The sequence below is a fragment of the Pseudorasbora parva genome, chromosome 18, assembly GCF_024679245.1.
Source record: "Pseudorasbora parva isolate DD20220531a chromosome 18, ASM2467924v1, whole genome shotgun sequence".
In the NCBI taxonomy this organism is placed as follows: domain Eukaryota; kingdom Metazoa; phylum Chordata; class Actinopteri; order Cypriniformes; family Gobionidae; genus Pseudorasbora; species Pseudorasbora parva.
In genome coordinates, this window is record NC_090189.1 from 37,968,821 (window position 1) to 37,985,605 (window position 16,785).

Here is a 16,785-nt window from a genome sequence, read left to right on the forward strand (position 1 = left end):
TATGAGTCTAACCCTTATGAAAAAGAAATACCCTAGTTTATAAAAAAAAAAAAAAAAAATTTAAGGAATAATATAACATGTTATATTATTAATAGCAATTTCCTTACACGTTCCAAATTTATTTTAATAATTTTTCAACCCAAATTACATTAAAGTATATTTTATTGTAACATAAGTGCTTGCCAGTATTCAACTGTACTCTTTAACCATATTTCATTTTTAAGTTTTAATAAAGTGAAATAAAAAAGCTAAACACCTTGCATTCAGTGCAAATATAAAATACTGTATAATTGTCACAGCTTGGCAGAAAAATACAACGAGAGGAACCAAAGATATATGTGCAGACTTTTATGCTAATACACAAAGCAAAACAAAGACGGCAATTCAACTAAGGTGTATCAATGTGAAAACTCCACACAGCAGCAGAAACAATACCTGATACTAGTGATGTTAGTGTCACGGTCGGGTGTAGTGCAGCAGAGATGAGGAGATCCAGGACTTCCAAACACAACAGGCTTTATTCAACAAGTAATAGAGACAGGACACGAAACACGACTGACATAACAATAATGAAGGACAAGGAGTGCAGGGAGTGAGTTTACTATAAAGGCGTGTAGATGACGAGGACCAGGTACAGGGAATCTGGGGATAGTGGGAGAGATAACGAGGAAGTGCAATCAGGTGCGGAACAGGGAAGATCAAGGGAAACGGAGTCCAGGAACAGGCGTGACATGTGACATTGCCTCCCCCTCCTGGTAGGCGCGTCCTCGCACCTAAGATGTAACACCTAGGACGTCCGGTGGCCATGGTGGGTCAGGAGCCGAGGCCGGCCATGGCAGGTCAGGAGCCTTGGGCGGAGCTGGAGCCTTGGGAGCAGCTGTAGCCTTGGCAGGAGCTGTAGCCCTGTGCGGAGCTGTAGCCTTGGGAGGAGCTGTAGCAGGTAAAAAAAAAAATGCACTACATGGCACTTTAAAAACCAGACAGTTTATTTATACTTATTACGGATATGTCACGTCATGTTCGAATGCATATTCGGATATCGGATATAAAAATTGACAGCCCTTCTGGGAATAAAGGGGACAGTGGGAGGATTCCTGGGAAGCGAACAGATCTATTTCTGTCTCTCCAAATCAACTAAAAATCAGCTAAACCACCTGGGAATAGAGTCTCCACTCCCCACAGAGCGTAGCCTGTCGAGAGAGCGAGTCCGCTGCACAATTAGGGTTGCCAACTGTCCCGAGTGAATGACCGATTTACTTATCCGAAGGACAAGCACATTAACATGCTTAATGTCGAGCCCTGTAATGAATCGTGTTAAAATGTGTGTTTGTTTTTTCAATGAATTGTCAGTAGAATTTTCAAATAAAATAATTTTCTGCAGAAAACTATTTAAAATATATATATATATATATATATATATATATATATATATATATATATATTTAAAAAAAATTCCCCAAAGATAAGTCTGGAAAATTGGCGGGTTGTCTTATATTCAGGGTCATCTTATATTCGGGTATATATGGTATATCTAGCAGTAGAGCTAATGCAAGGGCTGAAAATACATTTATCCTTTGCTAAAACTTCTTGCCACGGGACACCACAGCTTTTTCGTGGTTTGTTCCACGAACCCTAGGTGTATGCGAGTAAAATGCCTTTAAATATGGTAGGAAGTATGCTGGTGTATGCATTTGTAGATTATATTGCAAACAAATTATTATGATATTCATGGTCATACTGTATTGAGAAATCCATGTTGAAAACAGCTGTGCACATTTTTTTCAGGATTCTTTGATGAATAGAAGTTAGCACCATTAATCTGAAATAGAAAGCTTTTGTAACATTAAAAAAATTTTACTGTCACTTTTGAAACATTTAATGCATTCTTGCTGGATAAAACGATTAATTTCTTACAAATTATTATTTTTAATAAAACTACTAATTTAAAACCAATTCTTACTGACCCCAAACTTTTGAATGGTAACTTCTACAAAAGCTTTAGATGGTTTGAGTGTAAAAATTGACATTTATTGTTTGTCGTTATTTATTCAACCAGATCACACATAAATGCGTATAAATAGTACGAGTGTGCAATGTCGTGGAATGTATACGCCAAAACTCATTTTGGCGTGCTTATGATACGCTGTTTTTCGCGTGCATATGATACGCACTTTATGGCGTATATATGACACGCTCTTGGGTAGGTTTAGGGTGGTGGGGCGTATATATGACACGCACTTGGGTAGGTTTAGGATGGTGGGGTGGGGGGTTCGTATGTATAATACGCCATAAAATACGTGTCATATGCACGCGAAAAACAGCGTGCCATAGACACACCAAAATGAGTTTTGGTGTATACATTCCACGACATTGCACACTCGTACTATTTATACGCATTTTTGTGAGAATAGCCTTATTTATTATGACGTTACAGTTCCTTTTAGGATTAAATTGTGTATTAATAGGTAAAGCAAATCAAATGTGTGAGAACCTTTTATACACACACTTAACTGCAGACACTGAAATTACATACACTGTGTGGTACTGCACAAATATTTTGAGTGTCCCTTATTTTCCTATTCTGAAGTTGTCAACCATATGCACGATTAAGGTCAACTGGGATATGAGGGAATTGCAGTGACTTCAGTAGATGCTGGTATCCAGGTATTCAAGACAGCAATCATGCCCATCTGAAAGGGATCCAATACAGTAGCCAAAACGTTTAGACCAGTTATAAATATCTCCGACAAGACAAAATATTACAGTTTGTTGACCAGACATTTCATTCGGATGTACCAGGTTTTGTCACAAACAGTAGCATTATTTCTCAGACGAGCTAAAATGCGGTACACAGGTTAAAATATGGATGGGACTGATGAATAGATTTTAGAATAGATAGCCTTAGAGAGAATCTTGCCCCATATGAAGACATAATCTGAAAAATCCATATTTTTTGTCATGACTTTTTGATTGAAATTGCATTCACATAGAAAATTCAAATAGCAAATTGAAGATGTATATTTATAGCAAAATAATGCACAATAATGTTTACCATAGAGTAGAAGAAACATCTGAAAAGATTTAAAAAGCTCATCCTGCAAACTCCTATATATTATTTTTTATTTAGTGAAGTGATGTGAAATCTGTCGATATGTGTGTTGTTATCAGAACTGGAGACTAGAGTCTTTATTGATTAGGGCTTTGTGCTGTGCAGCATGGAATCTCTCTGAAAAACAAAAGCTCAAAGCTTTAAGAACTATGACAGAATTCCTAAATAGCAATAAGGAACAATAGTGACCCTTGAGTCATGTACATTTTTGTAAGTACAGTTCATTTTAATATGCATACCAAAGGATCTAATGCATGGCAAATCAAAGATATGTGTAGCTAGGCACTGCTGCCTGTCAACAGTTTTTTGCAATGTTGATCTTTATACAACAACTAGGCCTTTAATACAACAGTAATAACTACATAATGAACAATAATTCGATTTCAAATCAAAATGATGAACCCAACAGTTCTGTCCTGCATGTGGTCATGACTCTTTCAGTTATGTTTCTGCTTTCAAAACATTTGTAATATGTTTTTTAGGGTGATTCTTCAAGCATTAAAATAGCAGGAAATGGCAGTCCAAAATTCGAAGACCAAAAAAGGGCATCCGTCCAAAATGGCTTCGGGGGTTTATAAAGGCCTGAACGAAGCCATGTGTTTATGTAAGAAAAATATCCATATTCAACACTTTATTCAACACGTTATAAAGTATAATATCTAGCTTCTGGCAGACCGCCTTCCTGACACTCTTAGAAGAAAAGGTTCTATATAGAACCTTAAAAGGTTCTATCAGCGCAACGTATTTGGAAACCCCAAAAAGGTTCTATTTAGGATCCTTTTTAAGGGTTCAATCAAAAGAACCTTTTAGAATTCTTGTAACCAGGAAAAAGGTTTTATATGTAACCTTTTAGGGGTTAGTTCATTATCATTTGTTTTGTCCTTTCCTGATTAAATATTTCATATTATTGACAAACATTTCTCTGAATTATTCAGTGTATTCAAATGCATCACAAAATTCAAGATATGGGGGTTGGAAAATGTATACACTCACCTAAAGGATTATTAGGAACACCTGTTTGATTTCTCATTAATGCAATTATTTAATCAACCAATCACATGGCAGTAGCTTCAATGCATTTAGGGGTTTGGTCCTGGTCAAGACAATCTCCTGAACTCCAAACTGAATGCCAGAATGGGGAAACAAAGGGGATTTAAGCAATTTCGAGTGTGGCATGGTTGTTGGTGCCATACTGGCCAGTCTGAGTTTTTCACAATCTGCTCAGTTACTTGGATTTTCACACACAACCATTTCTAGGGTTTACAAAGAATGGCGTGAAAAGGAAAAAAAATCCAGTATGCGGCAGTCCTGTGGGCGAAAATGCCTTGTTGATGCTAGAGATCAGAGGAGAATTTGCCGACTGATTCAAGCTGATAGAAGAGCAACTTTGACTGAAATAACCACTCGTTACAACCGAGGTATGTAGAAAAGCATTTGTGAAGCCACAACACGCACAACCGTGAGGCAGATAGGCTATAACAGCAGAAGACCCCACCGGGTACCACTCATCTCCACTAAAAATAGGAAAAAGAGGCTACAATTGCACAAGTTCAAAATTGGACAGTTGAAGACTGGAAATGTTGCCTGGTCTGATGAGTCTCAATTTCTGTAGAGACAGAATTTGCTGTAAACAGAATGAGAACATGGATCCATCATGCCTTGTTACCACTGTGCTGGCTGATGGTGGTGGTGTAATGGTGTGGGGGATGTTTTCTTGGCACGTTAGGCCCCTTAGTGCCAATTGGGCATCGTTTAAATGCCACGGCCTACCTGAGCATTGTTTCTGACCATGTTCCCATCCTCTGATGGCTACTTCCATCAGGATAATGCACCATGTCACAAAGCTTGAATCATTTCAAATTGGTTTCTTGAACATGACAATGAGTTCACTGTACTAAAATGGCCCCCACAGTCACCAGATCTCAACCCAGTAGAGCATCTTTGGGATGTGGTGGAACGGTTGCTTTGTACCCTGGATGTGCATCCCACAAATCTCCATCAACTGCAAGATGCTATCCTATCAATATGGGCCAACATTTCTAAAGAATGCTTTCAGCACCTTGTTTAAACAAAGCCACGTAGAATTAAGGCAGTTCTGAAGGCAAAAGGGGGTCAAACGCAGTATTAGTATGGTGTTACAAATAATCCTTTAGGTGAGTGTATATTTATCTAAATTTATGTAGTTAATCAATATCACACGAAGAGTGCCATTTCAGTTTTTCTCCTCCAAAAATCAGCTTGATTAAAATGGGATATTAAGTTACTACAACAGTTTAATAAACAATAATTTAATTACAACTAAAAAAATGTTGCAGAATAATGTAATATGTGAACGAATAATAGCCTAAAGTACCTTTGTGACAAAAGAGTTCTTTCTTGTCATTATAGAACCTTTTTAGCATAACATTTATTGAGTAGATAATTGAGTAAATTATAGTTGAGTAAAGAAACTTATGGTTCTATATGGAACTCCAACAAACCCTTTTTTAAGAGTGTATTAAACTTAGAAAGAAAGTGTAAAAGCCTCTCACAGTTCAAAACACTTAAGTTACGTCTGATATCATTGTCACTCCACTTGTTTTTTTTGTTTTTTTGTAAGAATACAGAAGGTGGTCCGCCGGAAGCTAGATATTTAACTTTATAATGTGTTAAATATGGATATTTGTGTTACAAAAACCTATCACTTTGCTTCAGAAGGCCTTTATTAACTGGAGTTAACTGGAGTCATGTGCATTACTTTTATATTGGATCGTTCTGCACTTTTTTGGTCTTCAAATTTTGGGCTGCGTTCACTGCCATTTATAATGCTTGGAAGAACTAGGAAATTCTCCAACTGTATTCGTCTTAAAGAAGAATGTCATATAAACTTAGGATGACTTGAGGGTGAGTAAATGATGGGATAATTTTCATTTTTGGGTTTCACTTTAATGTTAATAAATAAAAAAAACTACTACATTATCAAAAGTTGTATCCAGTGGTGTAGCATTGGAGTTTGCAGTTCATTGCAGTTCTTTCCAGCAGCTCATTCCACCCTCAAACTCTTATATTTACACACTAATCCAAAATGCACTTTCGTTCACACCTCAAAGGGTCTGATCTCCATCCGACACAGCTTGGCATCAGTAGATGTGTTAGTGTGTGCAGGACTGGCAGCGCTCTAGGCCGTGGGGGTTGCACGCCGGACAGCGCAGCTCTCTGATTGACTCATTGAAGCGGTTGGCCAGCATGGACAGTTTGCTTCCATGACAGAGGGAGCACGGCGCACAACCTGAACCTCCACACTGTTCACATGAGACTGCTGCCTGCTGCACAAACAAAACAAGTAAACCAACTGCAAATCAGCATGGTGCACAAACAAGCAAAATGATAAAGCCAAGTGCACACTACATTACAAGCTTGCAGCTTGTTGCTCTTTCATGTTATATAGGTTTTTTTTTTCATCATTTACTCGTGTATTTAATTCCTTCTTCTGCAGAACAAAATATTTTGAAGAACCCTGGGGCCCAAACAATATTGGACCCAAATTGACTGTCATTGAATGGAATTTTAATGTTAATCACATTTCTGTCTATGGGGGATCAGAGAGCTCTCAGATTTCATCAAAAATATCTTAATTTATGTTCTGGAAATGAATAAAGGTCTTATGGGTTTGGAACAACATGAGGGAGAGAAATTAATGACAGAATTAAAAAAAAATTGGTGAATTAACCCTTGAAAGCACATGCATAGTGCTTGATTATAATTGTAACTGTAGTGTGTTAATTGTACAAAATTGCAACTTAATTATTACAAATGTGTAATTACAAATTTGTTTAAATACATGACACAGAAGTTTCAACAGAAAATACATTGAAGTATATTTTAGTTTATCATAAATTCTTGTCAGTATGTTTGACAGTTGTGAATTGTGTTTAATACAATTATAATTATATTACATTTTATTTGATTGTAATTAACATGCAACTAAGTATCTGAAAACATTACATTCAGTTCACACTTAAGTGCATTATCTTAGAGAATCTTTTCATCTTATTATAACTAGCTAAATGATAGAAACGTTTGTAGATAACTCTATCGTCCTGTGGAGTACTAAAGTGTATTATTGGTCCTGATGTTCATATGTAACGTAATGTTGCAGTGGGTGTAGCTTATGTCTTAATATTATACTACATTTTGAAAGACAAAACAGAAAGATTGAGTAAAGCGAAATATTTATGAAAGAGAAATGTACAAGGATGTCATGGTTCATTATTTTCAAAGGCGTTTCAGAGAAAGAGTCATTATTCATGACGGACTGTTTTCAGCAGATAACATTCTGCAAATGTTTTAATCATTTCTTTGTGAATATGAATTTTATGAGTTATAAAAGTACAATGTACCTCTGAGCAACTACAACAAATATACAGAACTACAAACTACAGATCGATGAACAAAGTGTTAAAAGCAGTGTTCAGACAGTGGTGTCTATAGCTTTTAATACTATAATATGTGTTGCCATCATAAGTGATGTTTTGTCCCCAAGTCTATGGTACTCTGTAAACCCCAAAGAAGTTGGGCTAACTAAAAAAAAAAAAAAAAAAAAAAAAAAAAAAAAATTGGTAATCAGTTATGTTTTTGAGTTATGATGTTCCCAATTTTAAGTAGACTTAGCAGAATTATCAAGTTTTGAGTTTGTAGTACTCATGCATGTGAATTGCTCCTAACTTAAAGTACTGAGTTAGCTAACTTGTAATTTTTGATAGCAATTAACATAAAACATTTACCTTATTTTTTGAGTTCTTGCAAATAAAATTATTACTCACTTTACTGTAAAACCTAATAGGTTGTTAGAACTCAAAAAAGTTGAATGATATATTTTTTTAAGTTAAGAAATATTTTGCTAGCTATAACAATCTAATTCAGAAAATGCCAACTTGCTAATTTGCTAACATAATAACGATAGCATGTTATAGCACTTAATGAATGAGTACAGCAACTTAAAACATGTAACTTACCTTCTCTCACACCAGAGCAGCATGCACCATTTGTCACCATGAACTCATTAACAAAAACCCTTCTAAATTAGCATAACAAAACATTATTCACGACATAAGTAACTTTTAGCATGTACTCTGCCTTTCTAGTGTCAAGGGCAAAGCATGCTGGGAAATAAAAAATCCCAGCCCAGTGTCAGTTAAACATAAGTTAGTCTTAATTCAATTTAATTACTTCATACAACTCAAAACAATGAAACAGTTCAGTTTACTTGAAATATCTCAGTCCTGAGAACTCAAAAACTTTATAAATACTCATAACATTTCATTTAACTAAACTAATTAGTTTAATTTAAGTTTGTCCTACTCAACCCAATTAAGTATTTTGAGCGTTAGAGTTTACAGTGTAATGTCTGACAAATCATTGACAGATTTTTTTATCTAATCATCTTAAAATACATCTCCTCAATATTTAGAAAGATTTGAGATATCATTCATGCTTATATCGGGATGAGTCAGGGTTAGCAGTTTGTCCTAATCCCAAGTATAAGCAACCATAACATGAGCAGACTAATTACAGTCTGTCTAGAACAGAAGTAAAGCGCATTGAGTCAAGAGTATTAACGGTCTACTGAACTTCAGACTGTGGATACCTTTTGTTCAGTCATTATGTCTGGTTCCTCTGCATGGGAACGTGTTGTTCTGTGTCTCCCTTTGCTTCGGGACTCGCGTCCTGGTGAACTTTCTTTTCTTTCCTGGCTGCGGTGAGGACTCCTTCCAGACTCTCTCCTTTTGTGAGGAGCTCGGATAATCTTCAGGTTGCTGGTGTAGATAATAATCTTTCCGAAATCTAATACAGGTGCCTGTGAAAACAAACACAGAATCACTAAGCAGAAGATTCCAAAAAAGTACCATGATACTACAGTAGTTTTTTTGAACATGTAGCATAATGCTACTATTACAGTCTTTGAAATGTCTTGAAGTAATTAAAAAGGAGACACTTAAATGTTTATAAAGATATATTGCTCATGTCTGTGTAGCAATTATTCGCAAAGTTTCGTATCATTTTTGAGATGTGCTCCAGAAAAGGTTCTCAGACGGCAGAAAGCAAACCCTGTTTGTTTTCTTTATTTTGTTTTGATTGTATTTGGACACTGACAAACGTAGAATTTTTCAAAAGATTTATTGTTTTTTATCTGTATGCCCATAAGTCAATTTTGCTTTGTCGACCCTGAGGGTTAAACTTATATGGTATATAATTAATTAACAGTACTTGTTTCATAGGATATAGGATATAGTTAATATAGTATATGGATCAAATTTACATAATAGTGTTTATTACTATGTAATAAAAAAGTAAGAAATACTTAATACAAATGGACACCTTACTGGATTATTTTAAAATGTTCTATGTGTATGCCATAGTAAAGAGATGTGTTTTAGTCTAGATTTAAACTGACAGAGTGTGTCTGCTTCCCGTGCTAGGAGGACTGTTCCAGAGTTTAGGTGCTAAATAGGATCGACCGCCTGCAGTTGATTTAGATATTCTAGGTATTATCAACTGGCCAGAGTTTTGAGACCGCAATAGACGTGATGGAGTATAATGTGTTAAGAGCTCGCTTAAGTACCGGGGAGCTAAACCATTTAGTGCTTTATAAGTAATAAGCAAAATTTTAATATGTATGTGATGTTTAATAGGGAGCCAGTGCAATGTTGACAGAACTGGACTAATATGATCATACTTCCTGGTTCTAGTAAGAACTCGAGCTGCTGCGTTTTGGACCAGCTGGAGTTTGTTTATTAAGCGAGCAGGGCAACCACCCAGTAGAGCATTACAATAATCTAGCCTTGAGCTCATGAACGCATGTACTAACTGTTCAGCATTTTGCATTGAAAGCATGTGCCGTAATTTAGATATATATTTTAAGATGGTAGTTTTACAGATGCTAGAAATGTGGCTTTCAAATGAGAGATTGGTATCAAAGAGCACACCGGGTACCTCACTGACGACGAGGGCTTGACAGAGCAGTCATCAAGTGTTAGACAGTATTCTAGGTTTAACCTTGTGGAGTTTTGTTGTCTAATAATAATTTTAAAAATTCTGAATAAAGTTTTTTTCTGAATAAACTTGGAGGAAATTACTATTCATCCAGTTTTTATATCAGCTAGGCATTCCCTTAATCTTGTGAATTGGTATTAATGATGCCATATTCAGTCAAACTTGCTGTCTGTCATGCTGATTTTCCAAACTTCTCTTTGACCGTTGGTCCGATTTTCATTAAAATTGGCTCTGGTAATATTCAGATCATGCAGGCAAAAATGTATTAAAAGCTTTTTGATTGACCAAAATGCTCTCTAATAATGCATCACCAAATTTAATGACACGGTGCAAGGTTGTATCTCTGCAATGCTTGGATTTACACCTATTGGTCTACAGTAAAGCAAGTTAATCATATTACATTGATTGGAGTTGTGATTCTTCAGCCATTTTTACTTAAAATAATCTTTAATGACTTATTGTTACAGTTTTTCTAAAGCTCCCAGCCATGTTTGCATGTCTCATTGTTCCTTTCTGTGCTTGACCCCATTAATTGCTGCTTGCAGCTATATTATACTCTGAATCTATTTGACTTCAATATACTTTTTAAAGTCAAGTCAAGAGAAAAAGAAAACCACTGGGACAGAGATGAGGAATAGGATTAGGACGCAGGCCAGACTGAGACCTGTGTCCCCATAGGCCAACCGCCCTTTATGCGTCATGAGCCTGTGCACTACCCGCTGTACCATGACTGCTTTTTAAAATTATGAGCCTTTGATAAATTGGATTAGATTAAATGTCGGGGATCGGGATCTTGTGATGAATAACATGATAAAGATCCTGTAAGGTTTTTTGACATGTTGACACGCAAGGGAAGATCTTTGGCAGCTTTGTCTTTCAACGGCATGTCACAGTTGACTTTTTAATGAAAATATATGCTTCATAGAACTATGCAAAAAAAGCAAGTTAGCTTTCAATCTTACTTAAGGATCCATATTTTTTAAGTTTGATCAGTCTATATTTGAATGATGTTCTTTACTTTTTCAGATTTGAGGCAGAGAAACAAAACAGTTCACAATGGAAAGCTGAGAATGCCCGTGCGGATGGGATGTAATTGCATGCCTATGTTTAGAAGCTGGCGTCTGGGTCTATTATTAGATCTGGGAACTATGAATTAGTAACAGTGTGGCATAAAATCTGATTGCAGGAAATGTTTTACAGCATTCATTTTTCAGTGCCAGAATCAAACTAACTAAACATAATGAGAAGGACAATAACACACACTGTGTTTCGCCTACAACAACTGACCGGTTTCTAAACTTAGTTGCCAACTTAATTACTGTTGTCAGATTCAAAGAATGTTCCATAGGAATAAAACAACGATTACTATGAACAGGGCATTTTTTTTAAATTGGGGGAAAAAATATAGATAATATTCTTGGATTCAAAGGAAAACCTTTGTTAATTTCAAGGAAACTGTTTAAAAGTAGCAAAAACTGCAAATCGGAATCATTGGAAACACCTATAATCGTGAATTGTAAACAGAAAGGTCTAATTTGAAAGCAATGATAACATTAGTGAACAAAACATTTCCTCACATTTCTTTAACACATTTCATTAGGGTTTGGCAAGATTTAGAAAACAGTTCAAATACTTGAATAAGTGAATATCATACTTCTCCTAAAAACAATTTTACAGCGTATTTTACTGAAATGTGCGTTCCATGTCAGATTGTCTGTTTTTGTTTTGGTCTGACTGTGATCCAGCCAAGCGGCAACCTACCCCAGTTTCTCTTGAAGCCAATACGGAAGTGACTTTAACTGCAATTCCTAAACTGGCCACTAGGGACAGGCTCCAGAAGGGAGGAAAATATCATTGAGCCCCATGTTAAAATTCTCAACTTTACAGCAGAAAAACACATGTTTACAGCCTGGTACAAATTGTGGTGTTGGTCTATACGACTATTTTTGCCGTAATTTTACGCCTATTTTTCATGAAAACTGAATTTTTTTATAACTCATTCGTTTACATTATATAAGCCTTAAAGTTCTGCATAATTAAGCCTGTGGCCACTTTGACAGGTAGATAGCCATTTATTCGCTATCTGTTAGTCATCGCGTCACCTCGGCTCCACAAATGTCCCACCTCTTTTTCTGTTATCTGGGAGTGACTCGCTATGACGCGCTGCCAGTATGGCAACGGCCAGCTCGTCTCTACTTTGCACTTCAAAACTGCTCTTCAGAATCCAATGGGTGACGTCACGGACTCTATGTCCATATTTTTTTACAGTCTATGGATCCAGCCGACTGCGAAATTACCCAATGGTATTTTGACACTCAGGGTTGCCAGTTGGCGAAAAAAGGCGTATTGTAGCCATAAAAGGCAGCAAATTAACTAGGTGTGAGTTCGCAGATTCTACAAGCATAAAAAGCCTTGTCAATAAAAACACTGCGAATGAATACATTAGCTCAGTGTTTCCCAACCTTTTTTCAGTCATGGCACAAAAAAAAAATTTTGCTCATGGGTCGGTTTGTATCACGGTTTTAGGTTCACGGTTTCAGTATGTTTCGGTATTTGCTATGTTAAGGGAATAAAGGACTAATAAAATTCAGGTAAATAAGAGCAAATAACTTAAATACAAGCAGCAGAAACAAATAAATACTATTAAGCAAAGATACTGATAAAATAAAAAATGCTTTTCAGGTTTTGTCCTTATCTTATTCTGCGATAACAACCGGCTAGATGTACATAATCCCGCTTATTACACGGCTACTAGTCTCTTAATTTAGACACAAAATATTGTGATGAGTTTAAATATTTTATTAGCTCTTACGCAAAGCTTCCATGAATAAAAACAGTTACAAACTGCTTCAAGCCTTTATCTATTGCTTAAGATTTGTCCACCCAAAAATGAAAATTAGCCCATCATAGGTGTATATGACGTTCTTCTTTCAGACAAATACAATCTGTGTAGGAGCCCTATTTGGAAAATCTAGATTTAAAAAAAAGGGATTTGTTTAATTTATTTAATTTTATATTTTCTGTTTAATAATTGGCCTAACCTGTCCACGTGATTGGACTTGCTCCTCCTCTTTGACACATGCGTCACTGCAGGTCTTAATAGAAACTGAGAGTCATTGAGTAGACAGGTGAGAGTGTGGAGAGCAACAGTTTCTTCAATCGTGTGTTTGAACAGATGAACGTTTATTGTCTTTGAAAGTTTAAAGTTTGTTTTGCTGGAAAGTAAACCAGATATTGTAATCAATTAACCGCGACCCTTTATCGTTATGAATGCATCTCTGTGCGTGCTTAGTAAACGTGTGTATCGGAAGAGACTCCACCGCTTACCTCAAAGGGCTAAACAAATTGAAAAGAAAGAAAACAAGATTAGCCGGAACAATCAGAGTTATCTTTAAAAGTCCTGGCTAATGTTAATCCAAGCAGTAGTTGTAGATCGGTTTTTGAAATCAATAAAAAATGCAGCTGTCCGTCAAATAACGTGCTCCACACAGCTCTGATGGATTAATAGAGCCTTCTGTTTCAAATCAATGTGTTTGTGTAGGAAAAATATCCATATTTAAAACTTTATAAAGTAAATCCTTGAAGGTTGGACCCATGGCGGATAAGTTTTAACAGTCATAAAATGGCGCCAGGCAGTCAACGACAGCGTTAAGCATAAAAGTAGTACCGGTCAAGATAACTCGTAGATCCCGGATGAGCGGTGTGTTATTCATTTTAGGGGTTGAACCAGAGTAGTACCGGTCAAGATAACTCGTAGTACCCGGATGAGCGGTGTGTTGTTCATTTTAGGGGTTGTTTTCTGGGAATAAAATACTGCTGGAATGCGTGACTGACCAATCAGAATCACTTTGTTATAATACCACAAGCAGTTGACCGTAGAATATTTAGTAGTGAGGAAATTTCACAAATGGACTTATTGCACTTATTGAATTCACTGAGCTCCTGAAAGAGCAACCTTTTTTTTATTATTATTATTAATGTTTGTAGAAGCATCTGCATGCCTAGGTGCTTGATTTTATACACGTGTGACCATAAGAGTGATTGAAACCCCTGAATTCAATGATTTGGAGACAATACAGTCAGCACTGTAATATATATATATATATATATATATATATATATATATATATATATATATATATATATATATATATATATAATTTAGTTATTTTTTCAGTGAATATATTTTTATTATCAAAATTATGTTATTTTGATACTACTACATTATGCCAAAATACTTTGTTTTCTTTTCAATAATTTAATTATTTTTATGATTTTTTTTATGACATCAGGACAGTATCTTTCTGACATTTTTACTTTATGCCCAATCCCCTGAAATAGCTAAGAGAATTTTAATGCATGAAAAAAAGAAAAAAAGTTGTGGTTGCAGTTTATTTTAAGGTGTGCTTGTGACAGTTACAGTGTAATTATACATCTACGTACTGAGTAATATCAGCTAACAACATGTAATAACTATAGGGTATATGGGTTGGAATAGGGTTTGGTTTAGGGTTAGTTGCTTGTAATTTTGCATAATTTACTAAGTATGTCATATGTAACAAGAAGACTAAACTAAAGTGTTAGCAGAAGTGCATTTTAAGGTTATGGTGCTACGGAGAAAATACTCAAAAAATACTGAGTAATATAGTTAACTACATTCCTTTAGGGTTGTTATTTTGGTTAGGGTTTGGTTTATGGTTAGTTACTTGTAAGGATGCATCATGTACTGGTATGTGCCATGTGTAACTACATCATCTACAGATAAAGTAAAATAACAGTTTTAGTGCAGTTTTCTTACTTTATTATCCTGTGGAAGATCACAGGCCAGGGAATCGCATCCCGTCCCTCCTCGATAAACATTTATCCTCTGGGCAATCAGGCCTGCCGGAGGGAAGAAACTCTGGTCCTGTATGTCTTCTAAGCCACACAGATGTCCCATCTCCATCTTGTTGTGGATGAAGCTGTGCGGGTACTGCTCCTCTGGACTATCCAGCTCCTGTCCATCTTCATACACGTGCTTCAGGACCCGGCCGCTGTACGACGAGGCCAGCTTAAACCTCACCTTTTTGGGCTTGCCCTCAATCAAGGTGCCTGGTTGCTCTTGTAGCTCCTCCATAGTCCCTCTCATATGAAATTCCCAATGGTCTTGTAAAGAACAGGAGGGAGAACTGTGGAGGATAAGTATTGAGGAAAGGCTGGGGCAGTCCAGCTGCTTTCCATAGTCCTGATGAATTATTGAGCAAGGGATCTTGTGCACAACAGAGCTGGAAATTGAGACCTAATGTGTTCATCAAATAATGATAGTTGAAGGAGAGAAGCAGGTGTAATTTGCTTATGCATCACCTATAATGAACGTCAATATGCATTTTATATGAAACCTCTAATATTACAAATGTTGAGTGCAATGCCTTTGTCGGTGCACTTAGTAATTCCTCATCAGTATAAGTAAGATTTACACCTAAATCAATGAAAAGTACTAAAAACATATTAAATCATTGTATGAAGTTATATCAATAACCTAATTAAAACTTTTTTTCAGAGACAGACAGACAGAACAGAACTGCATGCTGAACTGTGTATTATATTACAGTTTTGTTGTATTTATAATTAATTTACTTATTCAGTTTTGTTACTGGTGAGATGTAGATAACTACAGTACTTTAGTCACACTTTAGTTTAGGGTCCAATTCTCACTATTAACCATTTGCTTATTACCATGCATAGGTATTAGGTTAGATTAAGGGATGTAGAATATGGTCATTTAGAATGAGGCATTGATATGTGCTTTATAAGTACTAATCATCAGCCAATATCATTGTATGCATACTAATAATGCAAGCAACTAGTTGATAGTTAGAATTGGACCCTAAACTAAAGTGTTACACTAATTTGCATACATGTATAGCACAAAAATCTGAACATTGGAAAACTTTTTTTTTTCATATTAGAATCAAGGTCCTTACAGAGGGGACTTTGGATATCTCCTTTTATCACAAATAGATAAAGTGCTATAAAAGATACACTTAATATTGCATTAAATATTGTATTTATATTAATAATATTGTATTGTAGTGTATTTTGGATGTTTTCTTTCTGTAATTCTGAAAAAAAAAAAAAAACTTTATAAAAAGCCAGAAATGCCAAAATCTTACAATTTTTATTTTTGTATGCATTTATTTATATCCAAAAGGGACAGTGTAGATTAGTCAACATCCATGAATGTAAATGTATTCAAATTAGCCCATAGGCTAGTTTTCCTTGGTAGTTGTTTTGCCAGATTTTATTAGGCCAAAAAATGTCCCCGGTTACGACTGTAACCGTAGTTCCCTGAGAACAGGGAACGAGACGCTGCGTCAGCTGACGCTATGGGGAACGCCTCCAGCGTGACCGGTGTCTGAGCTACTATCAAATCACAGCAATCCTATTGACCGGCGACAGCCTATGATGTCATCAAGGTGCGACCAGGAAGTATATAAGGGCGCCTTGCAAACATGACACAAGCTTCTTCGTCTGAAGGGACTGTTCGCAGGCAGGCCCCGAGGCATGGCAAAAGTGGGTATATCGTTCCCCATAGCGTCAGCTGGCACGTCTCGTTCCCTGTTCTCAGGGAACTAAGGTTACAGTCGTAACCCGGGACGTTCCCT

General features: G+C 36.2%; 1 protein-coding gene across 1 annotated transcript; it reads right to left on the minus strand.

Annotated features, from left to right (window-relative positions):
• Positions 1 to 6,240: 6,240 nt before the first annotated feature.
• On the minus strand, positions 6,241 to 15,257 carry LOC137045881 (glutaredoxin domain-containing cysteine-rich protein 2). The gene is made up of 3 exons (XM_067422834.1): positions 14,940 to 15,257; positions 8,736 to 8,945; positions 6,241 to 6,414 (listed from the first exon to the last, which is right to left on the minus strand). The coding sequence occupies exons 1-3, from the start codon at positions 15,255 to 15,257 to the stop codon at positions 6,241 to 6,243; spliced, it is 702 nt and encodes a 233-aa protein (XP_067278935.1).
• Between the last annotated feature and the right edge of the window lie 1,528 nt (positions 15,258 to 16,785).